Source organism: Gracilinanus agilis, chromosome 1 (genome assembly GCF_016433145.1).
Source record: "Gracilinanus agilis isolate LMUSP501 chromosome 1, AgileGrace, whole genome shotgun sequence".
Taxonomy (NCBI): domain Eukaryota; kingdom Metazoa; phylum Chordata; class Mammalia; order Didelphimorphia; family Didelphidae; genus Gracilinanus; species Gracilinanus agilis.
In genome coordinates this window covers 264470536-264492783 of record NC_058130.1, presented here as the reverse complement: position 1 = coordinate 264492783, position 22248 = coordinate 264470536, and the positions used below count along the sequence as shown (strand labels likewise).

At 37.2% G+C, this 22248-nt stretch overlaps 1 protein-coding gene across 1 annotated transcript in view; it reads left to right on the top strand.

The window, feature by feature from the left end:
• Positions 1–21976, top strand: part of LOC123235266 (aminopeptidase O (putative)) — a 594443-nt gene extending 572467 nt beyond the window's left edge. Inside the window, exons 14-17 of the mRNA XM_044661380.1 lie at positions 13107–13193; positions 15432–15576; positions 17748–18037; positions 19108–21976. Of these exons, the coding sequence (XP_044517315.1) occupies positions 13107–13193; positions 15432–15572 (228 nt within the window). The 3' untranslated portion in view covers positions 15573–15576; positions 17748–18037; positions 19108–21976. The remainder of the gene's footprint in view (positions 1–13106; positions 13194–15431; positions 15577–17747; positions 18038–19107) is intronic.
• The last annotated feature ends 272 nt before the right edge of the window (positions 21977–22248 follow it).

Genomic DNA, 22248 nt, shown 5'->3' with positions numbered 1-22248 from the left:
TAATGAACCCTAAGTGCAGATAAAAGCTTTTTTTTTTAACTTTCTTTAGTTTTCTTGAGGTTTTTTTGTCTGTTTTCTTTTGCAATATACCTAATATTGAACTGTGCTTTTCATGACTTTGCATGTATAATCCATACCATATTGCTTGCCTTCTGAAGGGGAAGGAAAGAGACAGGTGAGAAGGAAAGCATTTGGAATTCAAAGTTTTTTTTAAAATGAATGCTAAATTTTTAAATGCAATTGGGAAATATTTGACAAAATAAATAGATTTTTAAAAGGTCATTTCATCCTATTCTAATGCAGCTGATTTTATAATATACCTTTTCTTTTTTATAGATATTTAACTTTATATATTTTTTCATTTGGCCCCATATGGGGAGCTCCCTTCAATTAATCAATTAATTAATAAGTATTTATTAAGACCCTATTTTGTGGGGATACAAAGACAAAAATAAAATTTTTGCCCACAAGCAATTTGCATGATATTGGGGGAAACAATATTTGTTCATCAATAAATATATCACAAAAGACAAAAATGCAAAGGTGGGAGAAACTAGCCACAAGGAAACAATTGAAGTCATGGCTGGTCATTGCCTTGATAGGGTAGTCTTTCAGAAAATGCTAAAGCATGAGGTGTGATGGAGTAGTTGTGTAGAACGAGGCATACATTTTCAGTGACAGCCAATGTATACATTTCTTGTACTTGACCATACTTTTCAGAGATACAAATTATACCTGTCTCCTAGTGTTGTTGTGAGGATAAAATGAGATCATGTTTGTAAAGCACTTTTCAAACCTTAAAGTGTTTTATCAATGTTAGCTATTAGTACTACAACTACTACTATTTTATTATGAGGGAAGGCTTTTATTTGTGATTGGAGTGAAGAAAAGTCAGAAAAGGACACAGACAAGCCAGGGCAGTTTTGTTATTACTTTGTTAAATTTAATATAGGGATTAGAGATAAAGAGTTGACTAGTACAGGTTCATAACTGAGTTCTAGAGAGTTGCCTAGAGTAGTGATATCAAACTCAAATGTAAGAGGGATCTACTAATTTTCCATACATAAGGCATCTTCATAACCTCATTTGGAGTTTTCTTGGCAGAGATACTGGAGTGATTAACCATTTCCTTCTCCAGCTCATTTTACAGAAGAGGAACTGAGGCAAATAGGGTGAAGTGACTTCCCCAGCATCATACAGATAATAAATATCTAAGGCCAGATTTGAACTCAGGTAGATCCCTGCTCTATCCACTGCATCACCTACCAGCTGAATAAAAGATTATGATCCTATAAAGGAAAGACTACTTGCATAAAGTGGGATTTTAGCTAAGGCTTAAAGGAAGCTAGGAAGTGGAGACAACAAAAGGTTAGGCATTCTATGCATGTAGGGCATGTATAGAGTTAGGAGATGGAGTGTCTTGTACAAGGAACATGGAGGCTGGTATCACTAGATCGGTGTCCCCTAATCTGTGGGCAAGAGATAGGGAAGAGAGAAAGGACTAGATAATGATCTCTCATTTAAGGAAAAAAGAGAATGCCCTTGGGGTAAATGTTAGAGAATGGCTACCAGAGTCTGGATTGAGTGATAAGTTTGGGATAATGTGAATCTTAGAGAGGATGCTGAATAATGATGGTTAGAGAAAAAGCTGAAAGTGGCAGTGGAGAGGAAGGAATATTCTTACTCCTCCACCATAACCATTAAATCAGGGGACTTAGCTAGTCCAGGAAAGTTTACAAAGGAAGCAATCCTCAGGAGAGAGGCAGAGCTCAATGCCAAAAGATGGAAGAGGTGAGAAAGAGCGAGCCTAAAATGGAAGGAAGTTTGTTCATTATGGAGCACAGTGGAAGGGGTAGGCAGATCTGAAGTGGGATATTTCTGGGATTAGGGTTAGAATGAATTATCATTATCATTAATTATCCTAATTATCATTAGGATAGAATGAATAGGAATAAGGGCTGGTGATTCATTTTTGTCCTGGGACATGCAAATATGGAGAAGATCCTTGGGGTCTTACTCAATTTTTGTCTTTGGGCTCAAATTTGGATCATAAAAATTTCATTGCATTCATTTTGTTATTGGGCTTTCCAATTACATTACTATACGGTTTTCTTATTTCTGCATACTCATTTTTATAACAATGAAAATAAGGCTTCCTATACTTTATCATATTGTTTCCTAGAGCATGGCAATATTTAATTACATTCATGTATAGCTTGTTTTTTGGTTCTCTATTTGATGGTTATCAACATTCTTTCTTGTTCTTTGATACTATGAAAAGTTCTGCTATATTATTTTGATATATAGTTGGTATACCATATACTTTTGTTGTCTATAAATATATATTCTTTCTTTGTTTCTTTCTTTTTTCTTTTTTTTTTTTAATTATTGACCTTTCTTGAGATATAGCCTAACACAGGAATCTTTGGGTCACTTAAAACACTCCATAATCTACTACCAAATCATGAATCCTGGCCTAGCTTTTTCTGAGTGCATTCTTATGTCCCCTGGACTCCCTGAGGCCTGGCCCTGATCCCCTTGTTTTGTCGGGGAAATCAATTTGCTATACATTAGTTTATCGGCAAATTTTTTTTCACTGCACATTGGTTCTTTTACCATCTTTTACTATCTACATAGATAATAAAATTCTAATTAAAATTCTGGTTTCTAATTGATTATTCTTAATTTCAGGACTTTATCAGACTTCTCTCATATTGCCTGATCTCTTTCTCTGTTTTCTGCTTTTCTTCTAAGCCAAGATGTTTACCACCTACTTCATCAAACATTGTAACCTTTTCTCATAGTAATGGTGGGGCATCATTGGAACAACTGGTTCCTGTTGAGCCATTATTACACTTGTCAGTGGTCTTTGCTAATGTTAATGAAAAACTTCTTTTCTCTCCAGTTCTCTCTTTGCCATATGAGTTATCTTTCATAACCTCCTGTTTTTCTATAAAACTCCTTAACTGGCACCCAAGTACTTTGTGTACTTTTTCTTTGCCACCACTGGCCATTTACAATTTCAAGAAACCACCCACCATCTTGAGACCATGTTGCCTTCTGTCTGTTTGAACTATTGTGCTGCTTGAAATCCCATTTCCTCTGAGAATCTTCTCCCTTTTGAAACATAAAATTACCACCAGCTTCTAGTAATACAGACTGCACTGAATTGAAGTAAGTAGAGTCTAATAATCCCATCAGAAGGATAACAGAGAGCACTGTTAAGGAGACTATTTGGTGCTCACACTCATTGTGTTGTATTAAGCAAGTCACTCTCTGCCCCTCAGTTTTGTCATCTATAAAATGAAAAACTTAAATTAGAGTTTCTTCTAAGATATCTTTAAGTTTTACAAATCTCTGGGTCTCTAAGTAGGCTCCAGGGGCAGCTGGGTGGTACAGTGGATAGAGCACCAGGCCTAGAGTAAGGAATACTTGAGTTCAAATCTGGCCTCAGACACTTATTTTCTGTATGGTCCTGGACAAGTCACTTTGCCCTATTTGACTCCATTTCCTCATCTGGAAAATGGAAATGGCAAACCATTCTAATGACTTTGTTAAGAAAACCTCAGGTGGTGTCACAAAGAGTAAGATGTGACTGAACAACAACAAAATAGACTACACACCTCCTTACTCCAGATAATTGATTTGAGTTTCTGAGTTTGAGGTTGGTCATTACATGAATAGCTAGTCACATTGCGCAGTTTGTTTCCTGCTTAGTCTTATAATTTCAGGCTGATCTAGGTGTCTTTCCAGCCTTAACCTCCAGTATAGCTTTCTGCTTACCTTCCTGCTGTGCTCCAATAACTCACTCGTGCATTCCTACCATGCCAAACCTGTTAACACTTGTGTATAGATATGGAAAGATTAATTGTCAGCTTATTTCATTGATGTCTTAAAGCTTTTCCCCATTGTGTATAAAAATACATATTTGAATAGCGTTATCTCTTTTGGCTTATGTCATCCTCAAGTTGTATGCTTTAACTTGCCTTATTCAGCCTGAAGCTTAGCATTGTGCACATGTTAGTGCAAATACTATGTTCCCTGGTGCTATTACACTAACCATTCATTTCTTAGAGATTTTGTTTAAATCTTTTGGTCCTGTGGAGCTTTTTTAGAATATTATTTTTAAATATGTAGAGCTTAGAAAGGAAACCAATTATATCAAAATACAGTTATCAAAATAACATATATTTCAAAAGTTCATTATACCTCAGGCTAAATTTTGGCAGCTCCCCATAACTGAGAATCCATATGTTGCCCATCTCGCTTGAGAGTTGGGGTCTCAGGGTTAGTATTAGAAGGTTTCTAACTGGGTTGTGGTCTTGGAACCCTTGTGCTCTGTTATAGCGAGTAAGGTTAGTCCTTTTGCCAGCATATTGCTTCCTTGGGAAGGAGTGGGGAGGAGGAGTCCTTGGGGCTGAATTTTTTGCTACTCATCCTGGCTGGCTCAAATGTCATTGTGGCTGTGGGAAATGAAGCCACAGTCGGAAGGCAGCTGCCTGGATTATTCAAGGTTTTCCATTTGCATGGATCACCAGGCATTGACTCTACAGATATAATCCAATCGTGTTTATAGCATTTGATTCTTAATTGGGGGAAGGGGAGTACACTTTGGAATGACATTTTTTTTAACTTCTTCATACCTCTTGTTCTTTCTATACCAAACATCCCATTAAAGAAATGAGAACCATATTAATTTGCTTTTTTTCTTCTTTTTAAATATATTATAAATCTAATGACTGTCAACAAAAAGTAATTCAAATAAATGTGCAGAACAAAGTACAAATAATTAACCAAACTTCTAGGCTTTAAAAGACAGAACAAATTGTAGCCAATATGATACCTGAAAGAAAAAAATTAACCCCTTCTCCCCATTCACTTGACAGAATTACAGAAGTAAGAAACAGGTTACAGAGATAATGAGATGTAAGGCTGTACCTCTTTCAGACTCTGAGTGAACCCTTTATATCTTGTACTAGGAACAGCTGGTGTCCTGAATTTCAGGAAGATCTGAATTCAAATCCAACCTTGGACACTTAGTAGTTGTTCAGTCCTGTTCAAGTCACTTAAACTCTGCCTGCCTCATTTTCCACTGCAGTAAAATGGGGATAATAACAGGCTCATTGTAAGATCAGATGAGGTAATATTTGTAAAGTGGTCAACAAAGTGCCTGGCACATAGTGGGTATTTAATCAGTGTTAGCTAGTGTTAAGTGGGCATTGATCAATGGATGAAGGCAACTAATAATTGGCTGAGATCAGCCTAGATTTTAAAAATTAGCTAATTAAATTCTGACATAGGCAAGGAGAGCCATTCATCGAAGAAATACCTAACACTTGAAGTAGTTCTCAAGAGCTTGTTCTCCATTTTTCCCCTGGCCCTTCAGTGAAACAGCAATGGGGTGCAGAAGGAATTTCTCTCTCATACTCCTGTCTCAACAGCAGTAGTGCCTTGTCACAAAGTGCATGACAACAACAAGAGGGAGTAGAATACAGCTGCAAAGTCAAGAAATTGAGTATTTAGGGCAGTGGTTCCCAAACTTTTTTGGCCTACCGCCCCCTTTCCAGAAAAAATATTACTTAGCGCCCCCTGCCACATACTATCACTGCCCCATAACAGTTATTCACTGCCCCCAAATGCAACTGTGGCCATCACTGCCTCCATGGACTGCTACAGCACCCACCAGGGGGCGGTGGCACCCACTTTGGGAATCACTGATTTAGGGCTTATAGCTGAGATCTAGGCCAGGGAATGGGAGGCTCTGGAACCAAGACTTCTGCTGATCATAGGGAGTGGGACTCCTGTTCTTTCCACAAGTGCATAGCAGTCCCCTAGGCTAGGATGTCAGTAAGCCCCAGAGCTGGATAGATGATAGCACTTCTGGCCAAGCTGTACCCAGCAAGAGCCAAGTAGTAGAGCAGGGTTGCTAGAAGCAGCATGAGGAGGACACTGGTAGCCCCTGCAGCCTTAGAGGCACGAGGGACCCCACTGACCTTTTTCTCAAAGTCTTTGCTAAATGCTGCTTCACTGGGCCATGCTAGATGCTTCAGGGCCCAGGGAAGCTCATGTTTTTGATAGTGCAAGTCTACCAGGTCCTCGATGTTCTCTTAATTGCTCCACTGATCTTGGCTTTGCAATTTCCACTAGACTCAACTGGTCATTGCCATATGTTGTTTTGTTGGATGCTGCCTCATTTCCTGACTGTAGCCACTACAGCCTTTAGCCATGGGCTCAGCTGTTATCCTGGCCTGTGGCAGAACTAAATACTTTTGGAAAGACCCCACATCCTGCACTTTAGGGCTAGCAGGAGTCTCAGCTTTGAGGTCTACCATCTTCTAAGCAAAAAGACAGAAATCAACCTCCCTTTATACTCTCCCAAAGGCACAAAAGAAAACTATGAAATGCAAGCTCAAGAACTTGGTCCTTACTTGATAAGCAGGTCTTTTCTTGTCCATCAAGTTAATATCCAAATGTTGTTTATCCCAACCCCACCTATAATCATCTTTTTATTTGTTCAGCCTCTGCTGTCTTTTGGGGCCCCATCACCTATCACTTACCCTACAGTAGTAGCCTAAATGGTCATTCTCCTGCCAGACTGCTTTTCAATCCTAAAATAGCTCTGTTCTCACTCTCTCAATCCCTTCCTCCTTCTCTTTCTGTCTGTCTCTGTCTGTTCCTCTTCCATCTCTTTCCCTCTCCCTCTCTGTCTCTGTCTCTGTCTTTTCTTCTTCCCTCTCTCCCACCCCCAAATATTCACTGGTTTCCTTCTACCTCCAGGATAAAATTCAAAACAATTCAGTCTGGCTTTTTAAAGCTATCTACAATATCTCATATCTTTTTTAAATCTTATTTGATGATATTCTCCCCTTCACACACTTTATACTCTGTCCAACTGTCCTGTTAGCTGTTGTCCATATATGACATTCTTTCTCCCATTGTTTTCTTTGCAATCACATGTGGAATATACTTTCTCTATTCACCTCCACCCTCACAATCTTCTGACAAAGCTCATCTCACTTGCCATCTCCTAGATGAGACCGTTTTCCAGTTCTCAACCCCACTCCCACCTCCACCACTATCAGAATTTGATCTCTCTCAACTTATTTTTTACTGACTTGCTGGTATAGATGGTGTAACCTCACAATTGAATATAAACCTCTTAAGAACAAGAATTGTTCTGGTTTTTGTCTTTGTATCCCCAGCATATATCATGTTGATAGTATATTTAACAATTATGTTTGAATTAAATTACACTTTTCAAGTGGTCATTAGTATTCTATAGTTCCATCTTTATAAATTCCATTTATGTCCTTTGACCTTAGTCTCACATACAGATGTTATCTAATCCTTCAAATAGTTTTTCTCAGTCTGTTTCCTTTAATTTTAGAGTTATTTTTTGTTGTACAGAATCATTTTATCTTTATATGCTGCTGCTACTACTGTTAATAGAGCACTTTAAGGTTTGTAAAGTATTATACATATATTTCTCTTATTTGATTTTCAGAACAACTCTTGATATATGCTATTATCTTTTTACATATGAGTAAACTGAGGCTGAAAGAAGTTAAATACCTTTCTCATAGTCATATATTTAGTAAGTGTATCTGGAGATAGGATTTGGACTAATTCTTCCTGGTTCCAGTTGTCACTCTTATTGTTTCCAGATTTGTTGTTTTTGGTTCATTTGTTCTATTAATTTTTTTGTAGTTTTTTCTTTCCATAGTTGAAAAAAATTCATTTTCTTACACTTTCTTAATAATTAAAAATTTTGTTTGCTAATCCATTTAGTTAACTGTTTGCATGTATGAAGTGTAGAGTAAAACTTACTTTAAAAAAATAGCCATCTAGTTTTCCCAGTTTTTGTTGAATGGTGATTCCGTTTCCCCATTGTGTCTTGTTTGTTGTTCCATTTACTTTTAATGGGATTTGGAACAGTAAGAATAGGTCACAATGCTAAGCCAATATTCCATCAGAGCATTTGTGCCCTCATTATCACTAATGCTTTGTTCTTAAATGATTCAGCAACCTGGAAAATCTTATTCAAATAAATTTCCATCCATGGAAATAGAATTTATATATTAAAAATACCACCTGTGTACTAATGACTACACTACAGATTCCCATAATTTATGAATAGAAAGCTTTGAAAAGCAAATTTATTTTTCTTGGACTGAACAGTAAGTACACAGAGGTTCAATCCCACCCATCATTCAAGACTGAACTTAGTGTTTTATTCCAAGATTTGACTTAGAAACAAACTAGTGCTACTAAGTTATAATAAATGCAGAAGAAAATAAGAGGCCATGATTTTTAAAATTTAAGTAATAAGTCCAAAATGTTGTTTTTTTATAGGATCAGAATGATTTGGTAACTTCAGTGATCACTTAAAAGTGTTGAAATCTTTTCTACAAAATATGTTTTCCATATTGACCACTTCCCTCAAGTTCCCCTGTAATATTCCTAAAGAACAAAGTGTGTTTTGAGTATTGCCAGAAGTAGGCTGATTTCAAATGATATCTTAATCGTGGGCAATATTACTCTAAATGTAAGGCAATTACTATATGATAGAAGTAAACATACTATACTGAGCATCAAGAGAGGCTATAGTAGCTCTTTCTTTTCTCCTACAAATTAGCTACAGAAAGTTAGTAAGTCAACTAAACCTCTCAGATGCTTGGCTTCCTTTTCTCTAACACTAATAATACCTGCAACCACTTCTTAGCAATGTACAAATGGAAGGAGAAAGTAGATATGAATGGGCAAAGTAGAAAACTCTTTAAACATGAGGTATCATTGTTATTGCTATTTTTAGCCTATTATTTGATGGGAAGGGTCAGTTAGAGTGAGGAATCTGGGCACTTAAGAGACTTCACTAATTCTTAACTATATGTACAACTTTTTTTTTCTTTTCTTTGCCCTTATTTCTTCTCATTTTTCTCATTCTCCCTCCATTGTTCTATTTTTTCTCTTCTCCTAAAATCTCCCTTTCTTTCCTCTCATTTTTATGCCTGTTGTCTTATTAAATGTTCATTTCAGGTATAAATTTAGTGGATAACCTCAAAAATTCTGTTGGTAGGTTCTTTTTTTTAATGCCTAACATGTTTACCAGATTTCATAATCAACAAATTTCTAATGTAGTTGTGTTAGAAAGGGAAAATTGTATTGTGAGGGGGTAAGGATGATGTCTTAAAGAAAGGAAGATGTCTTTTCCCCTCCAGCTGGGTAGCATTTATTGTATACATCTAAGTTAGCTGCTAGTTCTACAAAATAGGTCCTGGTTTTCCATTGTGCTTCCACATAGTTGATGGTGGATAGGTATAAATTAAAGGACAAATAAAAACTTGCATTCTCACTTTTAAAAATCAGTTATCTTGGGGCAGCTGGGTAGCTCAGTGTATTGAGAGTCAGGCCTAGAGATGGGAGGTCCTAGGTTCAAATCCGGCCTCAGACACTTCCCAGCTGTGTGATCCTGGGCAAGTCACTTGACCCCCATTGCCCACCCTTACCACTCTTCCACCTAGGAGCCAATACACAGAAGTTAAGGGTTAAAAAAAAATCCGTTATCTTCCCCTCCTTATCATGTGCTTTTCTGTCACTGGCAGGATATGTAAATAACTGGGGTTTGGGAGGAGTGTCCTATGTGCCTGTGCTCTATTAGGGGAGTCACTGAATATTATGGGTAGAACTGAAGACCATGATGCAGTAAGCTACTTTTCCAACAGCAAAGAATGAGGCTGTCGCCGTTAATTACTCTCTGTGGTTAGGTTTGACTTTTATGGTACCTCCCTCCTCACAGATGAGGGGGTAAAGCAACATTACTAAAGACCATTTTGGGGAGGAAAGCAGTGCCATCTTCAGATAAAGGAATTTCTGTGTACTTTACCTGCTTTTGTGGGTCACCAGCTCTTTAGAATTGAAAAATCCATAAGAGGAACAGTGGGCATCATTTAGTTTAATAACCACTCTGTGAAAAACATTCTCTTATGTGTTATGAGATGTTAAAGGAAGAGAAGATAGACTTCCTGTCCTAAAGGAGAGCCTATATTCATCCTGGAAAATAAGAATAGACACAGAAAAAGGATACATTTGGGGTAAATTAATATATAGGTATCCTCCCTTATGTGACAGCTCAATATTTAACTTTTTATTGACTTTGTAACTTGAGAAAGGGGGGGATTTTGTGAATTAGTTATTTCTGAATTAGTTACCAGGGAAACAGGTGAGCCCTCCCAGAAATGGGAAAATACAAGTAGATGGAGGAGGAATTCAAGAACAGACACTGTGTTATACTCTATCATTTAATTCATAGTTGCTGCTTCAGCTACTGCCACCATGATGTTGTTCAGGTTTTGTTTTTCCTCTCCATTTGTTCAAGCATCACCTCAAATGAGGAAATATTTATAAAATGTTTGGCACATAGTAGGCACTTAATAAATGTTTGTTCCCTTTCCACATACACTAATCTTCTTTAAGATATGAAGTTGTTTGTTTTTCGAGTTGAAAATATCTCTAATTTTATCAATGAAACTGGGGGAGATAGCCATGGTTTGCCAAGTATTTCATTCTTGATCATTTTGTATATCATCATCTGATGTATAATGCAAATTTCAGGTGGGTGGGCAATGACCCATCCAGATTTTTGTTGAATTTTTCCCAAGATTTCACCTCAGATATATGTGAAAGTAAAATACCAAGTATCTAAACAGGAAACATCTAGTAGGCACTCGGTTGTCCATATCTCATCCTTGTACTTATTTTTAAACATCCTGTCTAGAGTTAACACTTTTAGCTCTGTGAAGGGATCTTGTTTTTAACTTTTCTGTTGTTCCTTTTAGCTTTCCTGTTCCTTAGTTCTGACCTAAGATGGAGGAGGGTATAGTTTTTCCAGATGCTACATAGAATTCCTAAAAATAAATTCAACTTCTTATTAAGCACAATAAAAATCATTTTTGTAGTCTGAGAAGTGGAAATGATTTCAAATTTGCTACAGAAAACTTCTGAAAGCTTTTCTGTATCATTCTAGAGCTTTCTCTAAGTGAAAAGGCATTGAACAAGATCTTAACGGTGGGATAGATACATGCTGCATCTGTACCACCAAGGCTGGCACCCTTTGATACTTTCTCGTACTTAGAATCTTGCCACTCCAGAGGAGGAAGGGTCAAGATCTTCATGACAATAAGAAAAATTCACTGAGAGCAAGCAAAAAGTCTTCATTCTTTTCAAGTTTAAGCCAAGTAGAGACTCACATCCTTTTCTTCTCTTTTTCAAATAGCTATAGGCCAAAATAACAAGTCAGTCCATCAAAGGACATAAATTAATCTTTTTCTGTTTAGTTGATCTGTGTCTGCTATATATGTACATTTAGATATGTTGACAATCAGTGAGAAGAGGGGTTTTTCCCCACTGATAGTACTTGATTTTTGAATAAGAGATGAAAGGTATGTGTGTTGAGAGGAATAGATGAACATTCACACTACCCTTGAATTAGACCTAACTGCTGTACCTTTTTGTCCAGGCTGCTCATTGGGAAGTTGCACTCAGACTATTTTAGGAGATGGGTCTTTGTTCTCTTTGTATGCCAGAGCTGTTTTCCATTAGTTCTATTGAAGGGGACCATTTGTTAAAGACATAAAGATCTCACTCACATTCCTCGCTTCTCCAAACCATTCTTCTCTTGTTAAGTGATTATAATGAGACTGTCTCTTTATTCACATGACCTTCTGAAATCTCTCCATCACTGTAAAAATACTGAGGATAGTATCCCTTTCCTTAAAATTCAAAGTATTTGTCTCCTTTATTAGAGGGTGCAGAACAACAGAATTCCCATGTTATACCATCCTTGTTTAAGAAATGGACTGTGCTAGGACATCCAGAGGAAAATGAAAACTCTGAAAAATAGTCTTGCCTTCCTTCTTAATTGTGTATAAATTTGTCTTCAAGAAGAGATCTTGCTAAGATAGTAGATAATAATATAATTTGGAGTTGCACTGCCAGAAAATATCGAAACTGCTTACATTTTACTGTTGCCACAAAAAGCTGATTATTATAAAGTGCCTCCCACTCTCAAAGGCTATAAAAGCAAGCTGTAATGTAAGTAGGTTTTTTAATGCACTTAACTACTTCCCTTTAGGACTGATGTTGAACCAATAATGGAATATAAAACGTTAGACTGCTCATTGACTATAATTGAGGAAGCTTTGATACACTGGGAAATGACACTTAAAGCAACAGCACTAGATTTTTTTTCTTTTTAAATTCAAGTAGTTTAAAACATGTAAGTATAAAGAATCACTAGTTAGGTCCTGCACAGTTCAGCTTAGCTGTTTAACCAGCAATCCTATCAGATGATAAGGAACAAACTTTTTATATTTGACTGCTCAAAACTACTTTCACATTTTATCCTTAGAAAGTAGGCTCTGCAGCAAATAAGCTTTTCTGTATTGTCAGTTAGATTTTAGGTTTTTCTTTTGGCAAACCTAACCTTGCAAAACTGAAGACTATCTTTTTGGGGAGGGGGAAACTTTTAAAATGCAAATTTTAGCTCCTTTAAGTACATTACAACTGTATTCTTTTTAAAGAGAGCTGTTTTACTCTTAATATTTCTGTTTTTATTTGCTTTCTCTTTAGAAACAAAACAATGGGAAATTATAGTATTGTAAAGTGCCTTTGCTTGGGAATATGTATGGCATAACTTCCTCTTTGTGACATTGTTTATTCTTAAAGTCAGTAGTGTGGAACCAGATTAAATTGTGATACAGAATAATAAAAAATCAGTTTCAGGTTTGAATAAAAGCAAATTTGCATCAGTGACATGAGTGTTTAAATAAGCAAGGTAGTCAGTTTGGTTGAGGAATTATCACTTTACTCTTTGACTTTGTTTTGCAGTAATATTTTAAAGTAATAAAACAGCAGACTGAAAATGTTATTTGCTAACTGACTTTCCTTCTTTCCATATTTTTTTTGGTAAAATAGGAATGTGATTCATTTCTCATTGGGTGACAAATCTCATTCTAGTTCTTTTGAAAAATATGAATACTAAAAACACTATCTTGCTTGACCAAAAAGTGCATTGCTTCCTAAGAGTTTCTCCATTTTGCCCTGTTTAGGTTCGACATCGTTGGTGTGAACTTGTCATTAAACACAAATACACCAAAGCATATGAAGACGTTGAGAGATTTCTTCAGGAGGATCAGGCAAGTTACATTTGATAGGGATCAGGAACTGTTATTTTAGGTTTGCAGGTGTCTCCTTTAATATCTCTTTTGTGTCATCCATAAGACTTTCAAAAGCTCCCCAAGATGAAGCACACTCCTTATAATATTTTATATTGCTGTTGAATTTTTGAACAAATTTTTATTTGTCACTTTGTCCACTGTGCTTATTAAGTTATACGACCATGATGGTCATTGAATTTTTTCCTATTTGATCTTCATTATTACTAATAAGCAAATCTCAGTCAATTCAGTCTACTTTTAGGAGTATTTGAAGTGTGCTGTCTGGGATGTTAATACTATTATACTTAACAATGTTATTTAATGCCCTTCATATACAAGACACCAGAACAGAAACTTTGTGGTTATCATTCCTTCCTGTCTACAGAACAACCTTTTACCATTAGGTCTGTTGTCACTCTCCAAGAGTCTCAGAAAATACACACATGGATCTGGGAATGTACTTACAGACATGTATGTGTCCCCAGTCTTTAAAAGGTTATAGTTCTCTTTCATCTTTAGATAAACACGTTCATATCCCTCTTTGTGTTTCAAATAGCTCATTACCACCACTTACTCCCTTCCTTGCTATGACTTTTATGGTATATGCCTTTTGAAGTGGTTTCTCTGCCATCCATCCAATCTGGTACTAACAGCTGACCATTTCTGGTTTTGCTGCAATTAACATGGTTGTTTTCAGTGATGTAAACTTTGCTTCTCTATGTGCATCAGGGCTCCCTTGGAATGCAGCTTTTGAATGAGATGGCAAGCATTAAAGAGTTAGACAGAATGTATCCATTTTAAAAATGAAGAATAAAACAAAAGGACTTTTGATAGCATTCCTAGTGTTTGGGGACAAGCAATAAACAAAGGCCAATTATCCCCACAAAGAGTACCATACAATTTCTAGCCATTATGAAATGTCACATGTGCCCCACTGGAGTAAGAAAGAAATAGTTGGGAGTACAGTAGGAAAACAAGAAGAATAAGATTCAAAAGCAACTCTTTCCTTAAGCTCTATACTAAAAAAATTTAAGTTTAACTGTTATATATTTAGAATAATAAATTTTTTCCCAAATAAAGATGAACAGTTTTCAGCTTTTTTTTTTTTAAGGAAAAGAATTTTTGGAAACTCTAACTACTAAGGTTTTATCCTACTATCTTTTTAGATCCTTTTAATTTGCTCCAGCAGGGTGCAATCTGTGGCATAAATGAGCTTTGGACTAAGATTGCATGTGAAATTAAAGTGGTTCTTAGCTTGTCCAGATCATAATTGACTTGGCTATTTTAAAAGTCTGGGAAAAATGCAAATGTGACTGTTTTCAGCATGTTTGTTGAAACAGAAAAGCCAGTGTTTGCAGCCTTGTTTTGGACACTTATATGGAAGGCTATCAAGCTGTAAGGAACCAAAATGCATCTTTCCTAATTGCATCTTGATTATTCTTCCTGGCACTGGCTGCCACATGATGTCATGTTAGCATCACTGTGCGTTGGATGGGAAATTTGTCATTTCTCTAGTTTGTTATAGCTTGGAAGAATAACTTGTGTGTGAACTGGCTGAAATGCATCTGAAATTTTGGGTCTCCACCAGGAGTCATTAAGACCAACAGAGAGTCTTTACAAAAAAGGAAACCTAAATTACACTGGTATGCGCATGTATGTTTCTGTCAACTGAGGTGTTCATCCAAGCCAATAAAAGCAAGAACTTTGATATCTTCTATTTGGAAGTAGTCTATGTTATGTTCTCACTAGCATTTATGTGACCTGGGGCAAGTGACTTCAGTTCTCTGGTGCACATTTTTCTTATCTGTAAGGTGAGTGAATCAGACTATGATAATCTCTAAGGTCCTATCTCTTAACCAAAAAAAAAGATATCCCTCTAGAAATAAGAACCCAACAGTTGATTAAATCCCCAAGTTCCAATGACTGAAAAAAATCATAGATTAATTATTTCATTCCCCCACACACACACTTCTTGGTGACAAGAAAGAGGGAGAAAAACACTAAAAACAGTGGGTTCTAATAGTAATATTAAGATGCACAAATGAATCTGTTCATCTCTAGAACTGGTGCAGTTTTTGCATTTAGGGAACTTGTATAAGCTTGGGCCTCTTAAAAATTCTCTCTTGTACACATACAAAACATATGTGTATGTATACGTATATCATAATATCCTCAGGGTTTAAGCTATTATTATGCTATGTGTGTTTTCCTTCACAGGCTATGGGTGTATATCTCTATGGAGAGTTGATGGTGAGTGAGAATGCAAAACAACAACAGCTTGCTCACAAGTGCTTTGAGATGACCAAGGAACACATGGATATATCTTCAGCCAAGGTGGTGGCAGAGATGTTATTTTAAAGAGGTGATTATTTTTCCCTCCTTCTCTCCTTTGTTTGATGCGAAAATAAAATAGCCACCCAGCTTCTTGGAACCAAATAAGTATGTAGTGAGCCAAGAGATGGGTGAGGCCTGTCCCCTGAACCACTAACATTTGTGTTTTGCCTTCTTGTGAAATTGGTAGAATGGACAGGAGGTAGAGAAAGCAAAGGATATCTTCAAGCAATTTTTAGCAACATCTTTTTTGAGTCTTCAGTAATTTGGGAAAGCTAAGAATCATGCCTTCCAATGAAATGCCTTTATATTTAAAGCTTCAATCAAGTTTACTTCTAGCTATATTTAGACCTAAACCAGAGAAAAGCAATAGAGGGGTCATTTTAAAGAGAGACTACTAGAATCTAAATGCAAGAAATCCTACCACATAGTAAGATTTTTTTTCTCACGGAAATGCATATTACTTCCCCACACACCGGAATCTTGGGATTTTTACAGGAAAATGTTTTCTCTTCTTAAGTTGTGAGAGAGTATCTTTGCACCAGCATGCTCAGCACATAACTGATTAGGTTTGGAATGAGAGGCCTTTCTAGCCCAACATATTTCACATTTTTGCTTAATGATATAACACATCTTGCCTGTCTGCTCTTCTTGTTGGGGGGGATATTTTTTTGGTGGTATTTTTCTTTCTTTTTTTTTTCAGCTTCAATTTGTGAGATCAGAATTCAGGCTTCTCACTTTAGCAAATTTCTATTGTGGCTTGTTTTTAAGAAAGAACCCTAAACCTTTGAATTTACTTTCCCTTTTAGGCGTACTCAGGTCCATTGGCTTTCTATGGATTGCTTTAAAACATAATATTTAGATCAAAGAGCTTATAATACCAAGAATTTAAGTTAATTATGAATGACTGTTCTTTTAGCATGGAGACAGGAGCTCATTGATAATAGGCTGATAATTATGATGCTTTGCTTGGTGCATTAGGGACAGTATCTTAAAAGATCAAAACAAAATGTACTTACCAGCTCAGTGAGCCAAATGTATATTTTAATAGAGAGCAGTTGAAAAAGTCTCAATTGCACAAGCCCCTTGTTTATACTTTAGAGTCATTAGTATAAATCACATTGCCAATTTTTTAATTATACAGAGAATTAATATTTCTTCATGTTCTTTAAGTTACACCAAAGCAGAAACATGGAGCCCAGTCCATTGCTTTATCTCTTAGCCATGCTTTTGTAGACAAGAATCTTACAGAATACTTCCAATGTCAAGGAGCCATGATTCTCAGGGTTTGGTTCCAAGGACTGACCTGGGAGCATTCCTTTGCTCTTTCCTTCTTTATACAATCTTTGTTTTATTCTCACTCTCCTACTTTCCCTGCCTCTTGACTAGCCTGATACAGGGTATAACCTGGGGCCCTTTGTGCTCATTTTTTCCCCTGAATGACATGGGTTGATTACTGATAATATTAGGGACTTGGTAGAGGATGGATTCATGTGAAAGGGTTTTCTTCTCTGTTTGACCTGTCTCAGTTTCCAATAATAAAGAAAATTTCTTCCCAACCTAGCAGAGTACCAAATGGACTACTCAACTGCCTTGGAAATATTTATCTGAGAAACTAACCGAATTTCAAGGGCTAAAGACCAGCCATTTATCTGGTTGTGATGACTGTCAGGACTTTTTTTTTTCTGTTCCACAGTCACGATGATGTATTTGTAACTGACTTCTTTAAAAAAAAAAAATTTAATTTCAAGATCTTCATAGAAAATGGACTAACCACCAGCAAAACAAACAAAACAAATTCAAACCATTCGCCCATTTGGTAAATTAACAACCATGTAAGACGGGAGACGGCCGTAGGGTGAACCCTCTGTTGTGCAAGTCTGAACTCCTGAGGACACAACGGTATTCTTGAGTGCTCTGGCTGCTTGGGTTCCTGGCATGCTGATTTGTGACTTAAGATAAAAATCACATTGCCAGGGATTACCACGCAACCATGACCTTGGCTGCTCCTCCAGAATCCATAGATAGTCTCTCTAGAGGTGCCGAGAACACATCCAGGCGGTAGGACTGACTCGGAAACCAAAGAAGCCACCGTGGAAACTCCTCTCCGGCCCTTTGCTAATGCTCAGAGGACGACCTCTCTGACAAGGTGCAGAGCTTAGCTGATTGGTGAACAGTCATTGATTTCCTCTTTGTTCACAGTGGCTAAGTTCTGCACCTGAAGAGAAGGTGAGATGGGAACATCCGTGGGCGCCGCGGCGATCAGAACCGGCCCTGCTCTAAGACACTTGCCAGGTGTGAAGTCCCTGCGCATGCCCGAAGGACAGAAAGAGGAGCCCAGAAGCTGCCCATGGGAGAGCGTGCTTGGCTTGGTCAGGGGCTCAGCTTAGATCTTAGAAAGCCTCGCTTAATGTTGGCCAGAAGCGGGCAAGAAGAAGCATCAAGATGGAAACTCCAGAACCCTTAGAAAGCCATGGAGCGCGATTGGGAGGGTACGTATGGGCGCGGGGGCTCTACTGGCACCATTGCTCATCTTCCGGTCTGATGCTTTGGCAGAATGTCCTTTGTGTTTGTAGCCTCTATTACCTGGCCCTGGGATGGGCCCCTTACCTGGAGCTTCCGGGGCGGAGCTTCCTGGTTGCAGGAGCAGCCGCTGGTTCTGAGGTTCTGAGCTGTCGATTGGACCCGCCCTCCGGTGCCTACTGAGCTGATAACAGTTCTGATTTTACACACTGGCTCAGTTCAGCAGGAACAGGAGTCGAGCCCGAGAGCAAAAAGGAGGAGCCCGAGCCTTTTGTAAAGGGCCCAGATGCCGAGTGGAGGAGAACCTGCCCAGGGGAAAGATGTCCCCAAGCACCCCCTGCACCAACTTTGATGGAAAGTGCCAGTGGTTCACAGAAGAAGGGGGAAAAGTACTAACCGCTTCTGTGAGATAATTTTGTGTATGTTGTTTGCAGGATCACAAAGCTATATTGTATGGCTGTGAAAAGAGTGTAAGCCCCCAACACATTGGCTGGGTTCATTTAAGGTCATTTTCTTTTAATATAGGTTGGGTTTCTTTGTCTCCTGTTGCTTACCTCCCTCAAAAGTCATGAAGAATGAATGCAGGTGTGTTTCTATTGTGTTTCTACCAAAGGAAACTTTGGCTGTAATTTCTTTTCATCCTCCAGCACTCCATGTGATGGTCAGACTCTCATCATGTATTTTGGATACAAAGCAGTGAGATGGCACATGCCCTAGACTTCAGAGTCCTGAGCTCTAGACACCTTTCCTCTCCTGCACCCTCCAATGACTCTCCTCCCTCCCACAATCCAAATGGTGAGGTACAAAGATACCTCTTTATTGAGACCCTTTACAAGAATTCCTTCCTTAGGACTGAGTAATAAATTTTATTGCTGTTTCCTTTGCAGGAAAGATCACAGAGATTCTTTTAATATATCTACTCCTAAACCCTGGTGGTACTAGAATTTCATTGACCCTGGACATCAAAGGAAGGATTATATGACTGCTAAAACAATCATCTGACAGACTTTTATTTCTTTTTTGCTTATCTCTTCCATAGGCTTGTTTCAACTGAACATATAGAAAAAGAAACTCCACACACAAGTGTACATATAAGCTTACACACAGGACCTCATTGTGAGAGCCCCGGCTTACTCCACACAACATGCCCACTCCAGAGTATTGCGTGCCATCTGCCATGACAATCCCTATGCAGACATTCAAGCATCTGGTAAAACCTGCTGAAAAGTACTGGTTCCTTCAACATATGGGACTGAATAGATATAGTTTGGAATTTCCAGAAAGCACATGGTTTCTATCTAGTGGGGCCAGCCAGTAGGCAGATGTATTTGGTATTCTTCCTTCATGACCTTTCAGCCAATCATTCCTGAATTGTTTGTTTTCTATAAAATTTTGTTCTGAATTTTTCATAATATTTTTAATGGGTTACTCAGATACATAGAACGAGACTTAAGTGAACTCCAGATAACATATATACATAATATAGATAGATAGATAGATAGATAGATAGATAGATAGATAGATAGATAGATAGATAGAATTTGTTCACTCATTAGGTAGCTGTTTTACCAAAAAAAGTAAAATATCTCTTAAGATGTTTCTTTGAAATATTACTGTCTAACTCTCAAATAAAAAGGACTTAGTAGCTTATTTAAAATAACTATATGGAAAGGGAAAGAATTTCTTCTAAATTCATAAGGATTCCAATCAGGTAGTAGCACATTTCTGTGGGAAGAGAGAAAGGAGTGATTTAATGCAAAAAGAGCAGTTTCCCTCTCTTGCCTAGGGAAGGACAAGCCAACAGAACTTGCCCTGGGACTATTGAATAGACTTTTGGTGCTTTGAATATGCTGTGGGATATCTTGAGCCCCAGAGCAGAAATGGAAAGCTGAACCTCAAAAAGAGGAAATCAGATATTTGTTCTAAGAGTCTAGAAGTTGTTAGAGGCCCCTTACTTCCAGGTCTATCAACCAGTCATATGATGTCTTGCTTTAGTAGCAAATTTTCCCATACTCCTCAAAAGACGAGTTTCCTTCAAAAATTTGCCCTATTGAGCTTTACAAATAACTATATGTGTTTTTACCTTGTGAAAATGTCTTTAAATATCTTATGCCACAATAATAGGGAAAGTGTATAAATTAGACTTTTATACAATTTTTTTAATAAAGAAAATCTACTTTTTTTAAGATTACAACAGAATAAACCTTTTTTTTTCCCCTGCAGTATCGTGTGTCTAATTGACTCTGATGTGAAATAAGGAAGGGGGTACAATGGCTGTGTTTGTATGAAGCAAAGATAACTTATATTTAACATCACATTTTTTTGGCAGTTTTTCCACAGTGTATTGAACCCAAATCAGCACTTACCTCAGATGGAATGGTAGAAACTTAAACACCCCAGTGTTTTCTTTCCAGAAATCAAAGCCAAAACTTTCTTTATGTCCCAATCATTAAGGCAGATTCCTGCTGGTGATTCAGTAGGATTGTATACAGGGATTTTTTTAAATCTCCTTTCTCTTTAATGCCATGCCTCACCAAAGTCCCCAAACTTGCTTTTAATTACCTGGGTTATGGCCAGTCAGCAACTTGAAAGTTCAGTCTTTTAGACTCAGTAAGGATTAGAAGATAGTTCCCTGCCCTGCTGAGCCAGCTCCTGCACTGGTTACCAGAGTAGTTGTACCATCAAATGGACTTACAGACTGCTATTCATTAGAGTTTTATGCCCCATTTCACATGTTTTCCCAGAGGTTATGGGGAGTACAGCTTTGCTACTTTTTCTTTGTATAAATAGAAAAAACAGAAAAGCTTCCAGTTCTAAATACTAGGAAGGGATTCACGGAGATTCCCTAGATTCTATGGCCACCTTGTTATACTAAGGATTTTCTTGGAGGCAAAAAAGAAGACAAGACTTTTAAAAAAAACAACTTTCAAATTGTATCTAGTAGGGTGGGACCATTTCCTTGCCCTTTGGGCTAGGAATTTTTTATTTTACTTAACAACTTGTTTTTAAACTTTTATTGCCAATAAAAGTTATATCTTTCATTGTTTAAAAAAAAGTATTCAGCAATAATTACAATAGAGAGGCCAACACCCAAAGAATAACCTTAAAAATTATGGAAAATAGCTTGGCTCAAAAATGAGCAAAGGTTCATTCTTGTGTCCTTCATAAGTCTATAGCTTAGCTCTAAACCATCTTGATAAATATGAGTTTCTCATAGCAAGCATTAATGTCATCAGAATCATGCCAGGTCCAATGATTGTAGAGTTAGAAAAGAACTTAGGTTATCATCTAGTCCAGTAGTTCTTAATTGTTTTGTGTATCAATCTAGAATAGCTTTCCCTTTTTTTCCCCCTTTTTACCACATTTGTATTATATTGTGGAACAGAATTTGTTTCTTTTACATCAAATATCTTCAGCAGAAGAGGGGATATTGCACACAAATATAAAACCACTACATATTACTGTCATAAAAAAACCAATGTTCTACACTGGATATGACTGGATAGAACAGAAGTGATAAGAGCCTGACATAAATACTATTCATAACAAGAGAGGGGTATGTAAGCTGCTTCCTGGCACAACTCAGCAACTTTCTTCCCTCAAGTAGCAAAGGCAGCAGCATGCAAATAGACACCTTGCCAGAACCTTCCAGGAAATAACCTGGAATCTCTTTTGAAGAGATTGATAACTTTTAAGGAAACATAGTATTGGCATCTTCCACTTAGAAATAAACCATCAAATGAAAAACCATTGGTAACTTTCTTTGGAATGAATAGTTTATGGTTGGAAATTAAAGACTGGTTGATTGGGCTAGCAGGGATTCTTTATTAATGGTATCATTTTATTTTTAAAGATATTTTATTTTCCCAATTACATGTAACAACAATTTTCCACATATGTTTTCTGAAGTTATAAGATCTAAATTGTCTCCCTCATAAGATCTAAATTGTCTTCCTCCCTTCCCTCCCCCCCTTCTGGAGATGGCAAGCAGTTTGATCTGGATCATACATGTATTATCATGCAAAACATTTCCATATTGTTTGTTGTTGCAAGAGAATATTTGCATAAAACCAAAACTCTAAAATAAAAACACAAATAAACTAAAGTGAAAAGTTGTATGCTTTGATCTGCATTCTGATTCCCAACAGTTCTTTATCTAAAGATGGATTGTATTCTTTGT